This window comes from Crotalus tigris, unplaced genomic scaffold (assembly GCF_016545835.1).
Source record: "Crotalus tigris isolate CLP2741 ecotype Arizona unplaced genomic scaffold, ASM1654583v1 scf7180000017568.12009008, whole genome shotgun sequence".
In the NCBI taxonomy this organism is placed as follows: Eukaryota; Metazoa; Chordata; class Lepidosauria; order Squamata; family Viperidae; genus Crotalus; species Crotalus tigris.
Window position 1 is genome coordinate 4,673,479 of NW_024096478.1, and position 15,127 is coordinate 4,688,605.

General features: G+C 37.3%; 1 protein-coding gene across 2 annotated transcripts in view; it reads right to left on the reverse strand.

Annotated features, from left to right (window-relative positions):
* CPEB4 (cytoplasmic polyadenylation element binding protein 4) overlaps positions 1-14,977 on the reverse strand; it is a 60,883-nt gene extending 45,906 nt beyond the window's left edge. Inside the window, exons 1-2 of one of the 2 annotated variants that reach the window (XM_039352033.1) lie at positions 14,527-14,977; positions 12,149-14,205 (exon numbers count right to left, since the gene is read on the reverse strand). In XM_039352033.1, coding sequence (XP_039207967.1) covers positions 12,149-13,270 — 1,122 coding nt within the window. In that variant the 5' untranslated portion in view covers positions 13,271-14,205; positions 14,527-14,977. The remainder of the gene's footprint in view (positions 1-12,148; positions 14,206-14,526) is intronic. The other variant, XM_039352041.1, reaches the window with a different exon arrangement.
* Between the last annotated feature and the right edge of the window lie 150 nt (positions 14,978-15,127).

Below are 15,127 nucleotides of genomic sequence, written 5' to 3' on the forward strand. Positions count from 1 at the left end.
AGATTAGAATTATATTATAATTTATATAAACATTTCATTGAAATGACTAACATATTATCATCATATACTCTCTGTAGATCTGGAACATCTATATCAAACAATTCTCTTATAATATCCAAAGTCCTATTTTAACATAAGCTTACACAGTTCAGTCTAGTCTACAACTGTGTAAAGTTCAAGTTAACACAGAACCATAAAGTTCAATGAATGGCTTTGATCCAGTCAAATATCTAATTATAATTTATTTCTCACTTGAGAGTAGGAAGGAAACTTCTGAAGGAAAAATGGAACATAAATGGATTAATTAATATTATGCTCTTAATTAATATTTAAGCTCTTGCATTGACCCACTTTTTGATTTTTAACTTTAACTTGTTTCACTATATTTATTAATGCATAGCACTGTTAATAAAAACTAGCTTGATGTAATGGTTAAGGCATCAGGCTAGAAGCTAGGAAGCTGTTATGACCCAGGTGATTAAGGCAAGACAGATCTCTAGAGAGTTCTAGCCAATGGCCCTCCAACAACCGGTAAGGCTCCACCCCCACACTACCCTGAAGGCAGCCACACTCAGTCCCCCCAAACAACAGTCCCTATAGTACAAAGAAAGCCCACAGAGTAGGAGCACGCTCACAGGGCAAGGCCCAGGGTTCCAAGTCCAATCCACCAGGCAGGGTCCAGACACAATACAAGGGGAATCCTCAAGACAAGAAGCAGGTCCCAGAAAAGAAGCGGTTCCAAAGCTTGAGTGAAGCAAAGGCCAAACGCAGGCCACTAGAGAAGGGCGAGGTCCAAAACAAAATGAGAAGAACAATCTTCCAAGCAAGGCCACGCAAACAGCAACAGGCAGGAATAAAAGCCGGGTAAGTGTAAGCCAAAGCAAACAATTATTCCTGGAAAAGACTAACTCCCCATGGCTTCTCCTTAAGTTACTCCCCTCCATGTGTTCCTTGTGAGAAGGGGTGGGGTGACCTCCTCCCGAGTAGCCTTGCAGCCCTTCTCTGGGCTTGCCTACACTCCCTTCTCTTTGCCCTTGGATCAAGTGGAGTAGGCAGCTGTTCCTCATCAGAAGAGACTAGTTGCCTATGAGCACCACTGCCGGTCAGCAGCTGATCCTCCCCTGTGTCTGTGCAGGCAGGCAGCTCTGTCTCAATGCCCGAGGGGCCCAGGCCAGCATTGTCCTCAGCCCCTCAGCCCCTGGCGTGCCTTCCCTGTCAGATGATCCCAGCTCCAACTCTTCCTCCTTCTCCTCCAAACTGGCCTCTGAGGGGGCCATAACAGAAACCATTAGTTCTAACCCTGCCTTAGGCCCAAGGCCAGCTGGGTGACCTTATTCCAGTCACTTTCTCTCAGCCTTAGAAAGGAGGTAACAGCAAACCATTTCTGAAAAACTTTGCCAAGTAAAGAGCAAGGACTTCTCCAAGCAATATCCAAGAATTGGACATGATTAAATGGAAGGAATAAAAAGTCCCTCGAAAAAAATCAATTGATTAAAGCATCTGTGAAACAAAAATCTATAGACTTTCAAAAATCAAAATAAACTTTGCTGTGCCACATTTGAATACAATTATAGAACTTCTTTTGAAGAGTTCAAATCATGTAATATTTATGCATATTACAGTTCTGTGAAATGATATCAACATAGACATGAACAAAATGTGATTTTTGATTTAATCAACTAGTTCAGTTTGGTAACTTTTGTATATCTAAAACATCAAAATGAATTAGCAGACATGTTCCAGATATCACTTTGTATTTCAAGTTCAAAGGCAGCTCATCTTACATACTCATTTCCAAAAGCAATAGCAACAGCACGTAGACTTATATACCACTTCACAGTGCTTTGCAGCCCTTCTAAGCGGTTCACAGAGTCAGCCTATGGCCCCCAACAATCTGGGCCCTCGTTTATCAACTTCAGAAGGATGGAAGGCTGAGTCAACCTTGAGCCGGTGAGAATTGAACTGCCGAACTGCTGACAGCCGGTAGTCAGCAGAAGTAGCCTGCAGTACTGCTTCCTAACCACTGTGCCAGCACGGCTCTTAGAACGAATGAAGGAGAATGAAGAGTGGGAGGTAAAATTTAAGAATACAACAATTCTGCATGTTCTTTGAAAACTGAAATGTTGAAATGAAATTTGACAGTATGTATATTTATTAAATAATTATCCTCATTTTAGTATCACAGTTATTTGAAAAACTATATATACTTAAAAACTATATATACTTAACATCTACAATGCGAGAGAAAACAAAAAGTAAAATATAAAACAAAATTTGAAGCAAAGCTTTTCTATCACTGAACCTTATCAGTACGTTTAAATTAAAATTGAAATATCAATTTTTAATACTCTAAATGAGTATATTAACAAGTTAATTTCATATAGGGATGAACTCCATAACTGAAAAATAAGTCAGTTAACAGTTCATATATTTTCTCTTAGCAAAACTGATAGGACTGAATTATGATGAGTATGCTCCAGTTTAAAAAGTGTTATTTCAAGGTTGAATCCCTCTCCTAAAACTTATAAAATAGTTGTGTTAGAAATACAATGTGGTAACCTAATGTAACATGTTTTTTTTAATGTGTACTTATTTTTATTAAGAATTCAACTTATTCTTGCTAAGATATCATGCACTGGTGAAGGACTCATATCTAATATTTATTTATTTATTTACAAATATTTATATGCCACCCAATCCCAAAGGACTCAGGGCGGCGTAATATGGCATCAGAACTCATTTTGTCTTTTACCAACAAACAGTGCCATGCCACACCAGTGGAAGGATGCCAATTCTTTTCAGTCTTACAGCACTTTCTAGTCACTGTTTTGTCCTTTTGTAGAAAAACAGAATAAAAAATTCCACATATAAGTTTTAAAAAAAACAGTTTAATTTTGGATTTATCAGAACGTTAAGGAAAAGCTTGAAACTTTTTGAGTTAGTCATTCAGTCAGCATAATTACTGGGAGGCTGGTATGAAGTCAGTGCAGTATCAGGTTTTTCACCTTGATATATTTTGTAACAATGTCTGTGAAAAGCCTTAATAAATGTACCAAGAATGACTCCACAGTAATTCAATACATCTAAAGACATAAGAAAAGCAGGTACCACACAGACCATTTTTTTACATATTCTTATAATATACATTTTCTTGGGCATCAAGAGACTTGCTAACAACTGATAATTGTGAAAAAATATAGGTAATTTCGTACAGACAGACTCCCTTAGCTGACATTCTTAGAAGGTGAGAAGGTAGAGTCGTATTAGTTCACACTACCAGATTGAGCCCATAAATAACTGCTACTAACTTTCACCCTACTCCATTTTTATTTAAAAACAGTACACATTGATGGATGTATTCCTTATTCTTTATCTTTTGATCTCTGTGTGTCAAAAGCTTTTATTCTACCATCTCCACTGAAGGAAACAAGGAGTCGTGTTTTCTGTTCTTAATATAGGAAGGCTGAAATAGCCCCCCTCAGTGATACTATTTTGCCACAATTTCTATGCCTTTTCCATAAATGAATATTTTTTGGCAGATTTTTCACCTTTATCCAATATCCTGAAATTAAAACTTGGAAAATTTTGTTATACTAAATGGCCATAAAATAATTGTTGAATAAAATACCTTGCTTTGAAGAAAAAATATAATAAGGTATAGATAAAGGATCCACCACCCTTATTTTCTAAAAGCTTACAAGCAAAGGATTAGTCCATATATTTCTGTAGCAGTTCATCATGCTATAAATTTAGAGGTTCATGTAAATAAAGATATACCAAAGATCCTAACCCAACTGCTGTTCAGGAGTTCTATACACAGTATCATGCATCAAGTACTGTATCACAGAAAAGACACACTGATAGAAACAAATGGAACAAATAAGAAACTGCTCCTGAAATATTAGAATCAAACTTAGGTCAGCCCTTCTAATTTTATTGCCTTTTGTTCTAAGCAAAATACATTTAGCTATAAAAATGACCAACTAAATGCCATAGATACACACTGGAAATGCAGATAAAGAATAAAGGAATTAGATCAACGTCTAAATAAAAGTAGGTTTACTTTTTAGATAATGTGGTCTTGTCAGCTTATAATATATCACTTTGATAAAACCAAGTATCCTCAAATAGCATTTGATTAGCTTAGTACATTACTGAATGCAGTAAAAACAGTATTGTACCTTTTTACTTTCCTTCCCTGCCTTAACATTTAAAAAGGGAACTTGCTTGTTTCAATGAGAGAAGGCAAAACCACTATTTCACTCAGAGGACTCCTATTTCTGTTCATTTTAGTTCATGTCTAAATTTCAAAAAATGTTATGTAGCTCTGGATGAGACCTTGGAAGAGACACAAAACTGTCTTGATGGCTCAACGTGAGATAGCTGCAGATGTTAAGTTCATTCTGAGATGATATAGTACAAAAGGGCTATCATACTCTATTTCAGAATGTATGGTTTGGCTCTCACACCTTTTTATAGGAAAGCACGGAATGGTCTCTCACACAAAGTTTTAACTTCTCCAAAAGCTGAAAGAAGCTGTTTTAATCTGCTACATTATATGATGTTAGTTGTCTGATATGGATATACCAAAAGACGAAAATAAATTCATCGCCTGTCAGGTATGAAGAATGTTTGCATATTTGCTCATGAGCTTCTCCATAAAATTTGTAGCAGTGGGCTTTCTCTAAAAATACGTATGTACAAATCCCTTTTGACATGCAGTAAATTATATCTTCTGCCAACTAACTCCCTCCCCCCCCCACCGAACTCCCATGAGGCACAACAAGCTGAACAATCACTTCCATGGCCACACATTACCTACATGAGTAAATCAATCCACTTCGATGACTACGCTTATATAATAACTGTGACCAGCTCCACAACAAAGTACTTCAGATTTAGTACAGCATGGTATAACATAGTTTTAAGTTAAAGGTTGTTTTTTTTTAAGAACTTGTTCACAAGATCCTGAATTGTGAACTCTACAAACACACAAATAATTGTGCTAATAACAGCCTGACTAATCAAGGTTACAGTACTAATTTAGTATTTTATTCCCTTGAAGATAGAAGAGTGTCAGCAAATAAGGAAGTACGGTAACAGCTGTTTCTTAAAGCGATCTCAGGATCTTATACTATTTTCTTCATTTAATCAGGGCACAAAAAACATATAAGACTTTAATTAAATCTTACAATTTTGTGGGGAGGCTTGGTAAAAAGGGAGGCAAATGGTACTAATAAGCATTTGTTTCATATAAAGCAAAAAACTTCAGTGAATATTTTTTATTACCATAATTTACTCTGTTAAAAGAAAAATAAAATTATTGGCTTTTTTGCTTAAAGTTATTTCAAAATAATTCAGACATATGGAAGGGAAATAAAACATAACCTACTTATAATTTGTTTTACATTCTTGCTTTAACCATAATGTACCAATTTAAATAAAGATTTTACATTCATTGTGACATTCAAAAGGAGAAACCATCAGTTTGAAATCATAGTTCCAATTATATCTACTATCCCTCCAAGCAAAATGAAAACAATCTCTGCATACACAGCATTTACTACAATCTTTTTGAAGTTACTACAAATGAACACAGAAATATGTGTTTTTGAAAGCCAATGTAAATACAGACTGAAACACCAAGTTCTTTTTTCAAAAATAGCCAAATCTCTTTATTTAATAATATCCTACTCCCAAGTTCAAGATATGGAGGAGGAAAATGGGAGGCAGGAGGGAAACTCTTTGATTACCTCTCAATCATGTCCTATACACTTTTAAAAGAATAGCAAAGATATTGGTACATAAGGCAGACACTATGGACTCCTGCAATTCATGTACAGGTCCCATCTTCTGCTGTAGTATATAATGAAGTTAATCAAGAATATTAGTACCGGATTTTGCAGTTAGACCAAACTTTACTATGATGCAAGAGGAACAAGAATCCAAAATTAGGACATCAACCATTAATGTAACCTCTTGCACCACAATGCCACAATGAGTTCCCATCTTTGTGGTTTTGTACCTAGTTCCTACCTAAGTAAAGCATGCATACAGTTTAAAGCATCAAGATATGAGTCAATTTGTGTTCCTATCATCTGAACAGTAACTGATGAAAGCTCCAATGTTTCCCAAGGTGAGGCAATCTCATCTGGAACACACCAACAAACATTATATAAAAAAAAACATGCTTGGGTGTGTCAAATTTGTTTGTAACGAAGGCCTGGGCTTTCAAATAGGTGCTTTTAAAATGAGAAATCTTTAATCATCTTCATCTTTGAAGATGAAGGACTCAGTGTTTATGTGATGTATCCGGGGCTCTCTTTATTGAGCAGGCATATATCCACCCACCATATATTATTCGCACTATCACATGATATTTGAGTCATGCTCAACTGCTGATGAATTCATGGGCAGATGCCTGTAGTTTTTATGGTTGATCAACATCTTCTAGGATTTCTTTTTTAATTTCCCAATCCATCCTGTAGCCCTAGGAGTTTTTAGTGATCTTCCATTCAAGTACTAACCAGATCCAAACCTTCACTTGATTAATAGAACATAGATACAAGCCTCCCCCTCCTCCACTCCACATTCCCAGTCCTTCTAGATTTCAATTTTCATAGTTCCTAATCAGCCAACATTCCTGAAGGGCGACAAACTGGGGGAAATTGCTAATATCTTCAAATTAATAAAGGTAGAAAAATATGCATTGTGTATATATTCTTGGAAATATAAGATATTACTCATAATGATCCATTTTCAACTATTGTACTAAATTAGAACATAACATAATCAGTAGGCTAAACATGCTTCAGATTGAAAGGGAATAGTGTACCTAGGAGGGTAGTCACATAATCCTGGGGGAAAAATGTAGCTGTTTTAAGGAGCTGAAGACAGATACTAGATGATTGCCTCCACATGCCCCCCAAACACCTTTTTGCCTTCAATGCTGTAATGTAAGCACTAGATTTCTATCAAAATGTCTTGGTCTTCAGCAATATCAGTAGTGACAGCACTTGGCTAACCATGGCTATGCGTAAAAACTAAATAGGGTTTGGCCTGGTTAGTACTTGAAGGATTACCACGGGTGAAAACTAGACAAAAACAAAAAATCCAGAAGAAATATTTAGCAAATTTCTTTTCTTTTACTACCAAGAAAACTAACGGACATGTCCATAAAATCACCTGGACTTGGTTGATTTGACCAAACCTTCAATTACAATCAAGCGGCTACCAGCCTTTTATCATTTTGAGGGTTAACCATTTGCTTTTGTCCTACCTCAACTGGTCAACAAAGAAGACTGATACACGACTACAGAGTTTCTTTTTTTAGCAGGGCAACCCTAGCATTAGAACTTGCACACACATATGTAATTGGAGATCAAACAGTAAACTGAACTCCATGTTTAAAAGAAGTGGTGTATCTTTATATGCATTTTCATTTTTTTACCTTTACAAGGGGGGAAATGAAAATATATTGAAAGAGGTTCTAAATCTACAGGTTGTCAACTTCATGTTTCCCCATGGAAAATGGTACAGTGGGAAAAGACAGCCTAAAAATGCTTGTTTGGAGTGCATCAAAATTGCCTCAGATGCTTTCTCAGTCATACACTTAGGATCACCTCAGTCCATATTTCTTTCTTAAGAAATTCCCAGAACAACATGACTATAAATAAAAGGTTCTGATGTACATTCCAGATTTTGGTTATGTAAAAAAAAAAAAAAAAGGTGGAGAAAAATGGGACAAGCATGTATTGCCTTATATGAAGAACAGCCACTGTGAACATAACAATACCAAATGCTGGGGGGAACTACAGGTTCATACAATCATGATTCAACTTTAGCAACGTCTGTCAGATGTACAGGACGCTTTCTTTAAAACACTGAATCCAATCTCAACCTTCTTGAGCAATAAGTGAAACAAATACCCTCAAAGGCAGGCCGAGGATCAAATAAACATTGAAAAAGAGTCTCACTACTTTTAATCCAGAACATTTCATTATTATTATTGTATAGCTAGAGTAGAGGAAAATTTAAAGAAAATAGAACAAAGTCTGCTGTTTTTAGTAAATATTCAGATGCTTGCCTTCATAGCAATCAACCATTCCTTATAAATTATTCTATTTTCTTTACCACTCTCATAATTTTGCATATGAAATAATAACTCCATTTTGCCTTTCGTTGAATTCATATTTAGGACAAATAAAAACAGATTTAGCAAAGTATAAATGTAGCATATCAAATTAAAATATAATTACGTGGTATATCAGAATTATCACAAATTTTTCAAGCAATCTATTGGAGCCAAGAATATACACTAACCTATGTACACAAAACCTTGTTTATTTCAATGAAGCTATAGATGAAAAAAAATCATTACTATTTTTTTTTTTTGCTGGAAACATTTCTTTAACAGCTAAATGTGGGAGAATACTCAGTATGCAGCAGTTGCATGTTTCAACTTAATAAATTCCTTCAGGGCAAGTGAAATAAGCATACATTTATTCATTTTACAAACTGGACTTCTGCCTAGCAGCAAGGATAGGTTTTCCTATTTCAACCTTAACTGTCTATAGTGCAGAACAGTGTCCCTGTTCTACAAGGAAGTACACTAGCAGGAAAGACATGTTTGCATACGTGAAAGCATATTTGAAATCTGTTACTGATAGGCCTCTGCCTTGTTATGAGTGCAGTGAAAAATAAAGCGATGAATGCTTCTTTTAAAACAAGACCAATATAAATTCTATAGTAATTCTGATATATTTTCTTCCAAATTGCACTATCATGATGAAGTATATATTTGCATTGTGAAAAATATGTGGGTTTCTTCTTCACTGAATTCTCAGCAGACGTTTGTGTCCCTGTTTAAAAGGAAAGGTAAAGATCGCAAAGATTTTTCCCCTCCAAAGAAAATATTTTAAGTAAATTGTATTTTTATTTATATCTCTTTCTCCCTCCACCCTGATTTAATCAGTAATTTCAAATGTTCAGAGCATATTGCAAAAAGCATAATGCATTGATACATGTATTGTATTATACTTTGAGAATTTTGAGCAGGTTGTATTCTAAAATAGAAAAAGAACAGGAACAAAACATAAGTGTTCCAACAATAAGCAACCTTTCCTGTCACCTTAGATATAACACATGTGCACGCTTGCATCTTAAACGAGGACTGGCTCTTTAAATCTAAGAATATGAACCACGTGCACAATTCCATACTTCTGTGATTGTGTTCCTGGTTGGGAGCTGCACTGCAGTTTTTACTAGCTCTACATGCAGTTTTCTCATGCTAAAGTATTAAAGGGAAAGGTAACATAGGGACACAAACAAAGCTCACATTATACTGTATCCTTTTGTTCTGTCAGAGAACTCAAATTGGACAATTCAATTTGCCATACCTATCTTTTAAAAGCTGCCACTTTGGCAAACAAGCAAGAAAAACCAACAAGCATTGTGTAATTGCTGTTTACCCTTTATCTGTGCACTAGGGGGCAACTGCTACTGACTACTGAATTACGCTGCTGCAGCTACCATCACTTCCCTCAGTATTAATGTAGCATTAAATCTATGGATGTCATCAAACATCTTCATTAGCGGCAAATATTTTGTTGATTTTAAAACTTCAAGGAGCCTAGAGCACCAATAAATACATTGTCAGCCCATTCTCTATTTTCTTCCTAACAACCCAGTAAAAGATCCCTCATGCAGCACTGCAACATGCCAACTGGAAAAAACAAGGGCAACAACCACTATTAAAGGCAAAATTGAGTTCTAGCCTCACACCAATACCCATTTTCAACTGTCTGATCTTCTACAATATCATAACAAAATTAAGGTGCTGGATGAATAGAATCTGATTTCTTCTTCAATTAAATCAGGCCTAGGCACTTACAAGCTATCGGTCTGAATTTTAGTAAAGATGCATCTTAGCATCAAATGACAACGCTTTTTTTAAAACAATCGTCTCAGTTTGTACATCGTACAACATACTAAGAATCTGCATGAAAACCAGGCAATGCTCTTTAAAAAGAAAGCCAGGTTAGCAAAGGCCTTTTTGCATCAGAGTTAATCTCTGAAGGATATTCATGTCTGTATTTCCCGTGGCACCAAGATAAGGCCAGCTCCTCTATTAGGGGAGTCTGTGATTATTACATTTGCATAAACGTTGCAGAATTTACTGAATTTTCATTTACTGAAGAAAAGGCAACTTTTCTATATATGGAAGCTATTTTTGTGTGTGTGTGTGTGTGTGTGTGTGTGTGTGTGTGCATGCATATGTGTGTGTGTGTGCGTGTGTGTGTGTGTGTGTAACAAATAATATTGGTCCAAATTAATGGTATTCTATTTGTTACTTCTGCCAAGATACCACATAGCAGTAATATTAAACATGGCTGAAATGAGGTCTTATAATGAAATGTATCAGAGGCAGAATTGAATTGTAGGTGTTCCAAGATCTTAATCCATATAAAGCTTTGTAAATATATATTTTTGCACCCACTTTCATTCAAATAAATACTTATCTTGCACAATCATGTTTAAAAAAAGAGAACCATTTCATGTGGAAAAGGAGGAAGGAAAAAAAAGCACTATCTGCTTCATGCTGCAAAAAATAAATGCCAAAAGATTACTGGAGAATTTTCTAGATCTGCAATACTCAGCTGTTCTTTGAAGTCTTGCACTTGCCTTCTCAGCACTGAGCACAGGCATTTCAAATTAAAATGTACTTCATTAAAATATGTTCCTTTTGCTAGGATTTGGTCCTGATATGGCCAATTTGCTCTTCAGGAAAAAAAAGATCACAGCATATTGCCACAAATATATACAAGATTGGAATAATAATCCAAAGGATAAAAACCACATAATAATATTCCAGTATTCCAGGACAAAACATTTCACTTGCATCATGCCTAGGTCTGAGGCCTTAATTTATGAAGAGAAGGACAATGCTTTACCCTACCACAGTGCAGTTTCTTTATATAATCACAATTTGCAAAATGAACTATTAAAACAATGAACCGAATCTTGCTGCAGTAAGGCTCAACCATTACCCCTGTACTCCAGCTGATTCATTGTATTAATGGATTTATGAATCCTCATATTGCTTCCTGATGTATTATTTTATGATTTCTATTTCAGGTGCATGAACTAAAAAGAAAATACAAGACATGTCCTCTGGGTAGTCTAACCCAATTATAAAATAGTTTTCTATATTTAACAAAAGTATGGGTTTTGCCTATCTACCAGTTTTCCAATTACAACAAAATTAGGTCTCAGCACATATTTGATTATACCATGTTGAGAAATAACAAATATTTTACAATTTTATTTTTTTATCACCATTTTAAGGGTTTGCTATCTCAGTAAAAAAAAATACTGAATATTCAAACCTAAGCACAGCTAATAAAATGCAATATATTGTCAAGATTTTCACTGCATTGTTTAAATGGCAATTTCTAGTGGTAATTAATGTTTATAAGTAGAAAAATCGGTACTACTCAGCTTATTTCCTTATAGCAAATGGCTACCCTCCAATAGAAAAACCTCTCTGAAATAGTCCACATCTATTTTTAGTAATGACTTATAATCTACTACTAAAATATATTGCCCTTCCTAACAGAGACCATCTCAACATTTTAAAATTGTTATTTGAGCTACATTTAAAAAGACATATATTCCAAACTGAATCAAAATGAAAATTATGCTTGCTGTACAAAGCTGTAGATGTATTTTCTATAGTTTTAGGAACCAGTAATTATTAATTGCACATAATTCTATCATATTTTAAAAGGAGCACTGCTTCAACCGTTTTTGTGCTTTAGGATTTTATTCAGTTATAAGGATAGCTCCAATTATTGCTCTTGTAGTTGTTTTATTGATCAGATAATACTGATTTGACAGCAAGCTAACTAGATAATAGATTTTTCTATTTAGTTTTAGGTATTTCTCTGACAAACACTACACAGAGCATCCATGATTCAGATATGAGCAACCATGGCATGAAATGTCAAACGTGCATTTTTAAAATTAAGTTTATAATTTTGCATTTTTAATATCTGAAGCAATGCAAATATAAAACCTTGAAATTTATGCAGTCTTTCCTAGATATATTTAAACAGCACTCTATCTCATATTAATAAAATGACCTCACCTGAAAGGGAAAGATATTGTCAGCTCTGTTCAAACTGTCTTCCATCCAAGATTTTGGAGCAAAAACGGAACTGGGTCGTGCATACTTCTGCAACTGGATATGATTATTTGGAAAATTCTTCTTCAGGGGTGAGATGGAATTCAGGGGTGTTATTCCTCCATTCAGTCCCCTGCGGTGATCTCGCCCTTGGGACCCACCCCACCCACCACATCCACCACCAGGACTCCATGAGGAAGATGGTGTAGGTGATGGGCTTTGGTAGCTGCTCCATGGAGAGGGTGGTTTGTTAAGATTATTAGCAAGATGAGGCAGTTGATTAAAAGCAGCATTTCTATGTGTAAATGGAGGTGGATGAGGGCTTGCAGGAGACCTCCTCTGTTGTTGATGCTGATTGTGATGATGTTGAAAATGGGGGTGATGAGGGTGGTGCTGAGAGAGGGGTCCAATCTGAGGGGAAAAACTACCCCCAAAACCAGGACTGACATGATGTGGAAAATTCTGAAACAGCAGAGCACCATTATTTGCTGAAGCAGGAGGTACCCCTCCCTGGTGGAAGAAACTGGCATCTTCATTTATTATTGTTGAAGACGAAGGAGCTATAGCTGCTGCTGACCAGTTACTGAAACCAGTCAGAGAAGATGCAGTAGATGTCAGGGGCTGGCTTGAAGTACCTAGCCCTGTAGCCTCTTGATAATCAAATCCTGTTAACACTGGCGATTCTATTCTTATTTTTTCCTTCCCATTGCCATTTTCAGAAGAATTATCCCCCTGGCTTTCTTCAGATTTAGCTTTCTCAGAATCAGGCAGCATGCCTGCTTCCTGACTTTGACTAGGGGAAAGCTGCTGTTTTTCTAGGGAGTCTTGTTTTTCCTGTTGTTGACTTTTAGATTTTTCTGACCCCAGAATCTCATCCTGAATATTATGGGCAGCTGGAGCAGGAAAAAGCCAAGCTGACCCAGCACTACTGCCATTGGCAGCTGTGTTATTTATAAAAGCAGCAGGATTGGGGGCTGCATTTTGATGGTGATGTGGAGGCTGCAGATGTGGATGAAATCTGACTGGAAAAGCTGACTTATTCCCGGTGTTGTTCTGCACTAACACGCCAAACCCGTAATCCCCCATTTATTTTATTTAGAATCTGAATTCCTCCTGGAAAGAGAAAAAAAAAATCTTTAAATGGTTTTCTTCTACTAAAGCAACAGAATAGAAAATATCTTTTTATGACAACTTTCTTCCTACCCACTTGAGATATCTGATTTGGATATTTTTCCTGGATTCTTGTAAGTGAGATCACTTAAAATATTGACATGGGTCAATTTGTGTTCACTTCCTTCTAATAGCCAGAAGGAATGGAAAGTAAATCTTTGGTTAACAAAATAAGAGCTTTCCTTTTTTAAAAAGGAAATACACAAGAATGAAGTGGGGATGAAAGAAAGTTCCAGGGAATTTTTTTTAAAAAAAGATATATATAGATATATATAGATATAATATATATTAACTTTCTTGTCTTACCAACTGCCTCAACCTGCTCATGTACACATTAATGAAAAAAAGATACCATGACATCTGGTACTCCTCACTCCTTCACAGCTCCAAAAATATATTTAAATCTGGAATCATTTAATAAATTCTATATAATCTAATATATATCTGTGTTCTACTCTAACAGTCTTTGCTGTGGAAAATGTAAAGATTTTAGCTCAGGATTTCTTTAGGGAAGCAATTTCTAGAAGAGAAATCTCCCTCCCCCACAACCTGTGCTGCTACTGCCTTTGCCTGTAGGACTATGAATAATATGACTTATGCGGATGCCCTTCTGACAAGGCCTTTCTATCTCAAGAGGGAGGGTGTGAGGATTTGTTCCTTTTTCTGATCTCTAAATATTGGCATTCAGTGAGTGCTGAGTGTATGTGTACAGACTGAGTTGAGCAGGCGAAGGGTGGATTCTTGCTGCTGCTGCTGCTGCTGGCTGGGTGGGTGGGTGGGTTCCTGCTTTTTGAAGCTCGCCTTCTATTATGATCCGATATTTACGTGTCCTTCAGATGAATACTGGCTGCCTGCAGAGGAAAATTTTCACCTCAGAAAATCAGCAGTCAAGTGTCTGGAGGGGGATGGAGGAAAAATACCCGGACAGCATAAGTTAAGACATTTTTTTTATAAAGCCATCAGCAGAATAATTGATTGAGAAGGGGCTTGGGCTCAAATCCATATACTGATAATATCTAGGAAAGGGAGGCGAAGCTTCCTTTTGATGAGATTTCTTCGCGGGGGAGGGAAGGAAATACAGGTCTGATGCCGCCCTTGCTCTCTCAGAGGTAAGAGCTGGCAGCAAAATGGGGATTTCACCACCACTACCCGCGCAGAGGGGAGGACTTTACCTCTGGAGGGGAGCAGTCTCCGCCGGGGAGGGGACGACGCTGGCGGGGAGTCGGACTCCTCTCTCCCCCATGGGAGCCGGTTTCTCAAGGGAGGAGGGTCACGAGGATCACTTAGTGGCGAAAGCGCAGGGAAGGGCCGAATCAAGGCTGGCTCTTATGGAGGTGGTGGAGGAGGAGGAGGGTGAGGAAAAGAGGGAAGCGGTGGTGGCGGCGATAGCGGTTCCCAGGGGTCCTGCCTTTCCTCCCACTGCCGATCCTCGGGGGCTGCGACTGCTTCTCCTCCGCCTCGGCTCCTCCCGGCGTCGTTCTTTGCCCCTCATGTAAAACAATCGTCGATCGGGAGGGTGGAGGGAGGCTCCTGTTAAATCGCGAGACGCTGGGCTATTCTGTCAATACGCCGGTGCGTCAGCCCGGCCCGGCCGCCTCAGCCACCGCCGCCGTCTCCACAGGACCGAGCCTCCGATCGAAATGACAACCAGCTGGAGAGAGGCAGCGCGACACTTCCGGTTAAGAGAAGCTCCGCCCCCTCTCTCCCCCTCCCTTCTCTGCATGGGCCACGCCCCTTCTCCCTCAGTCTCTAGGCCGCCCTTTTCTACCAGAA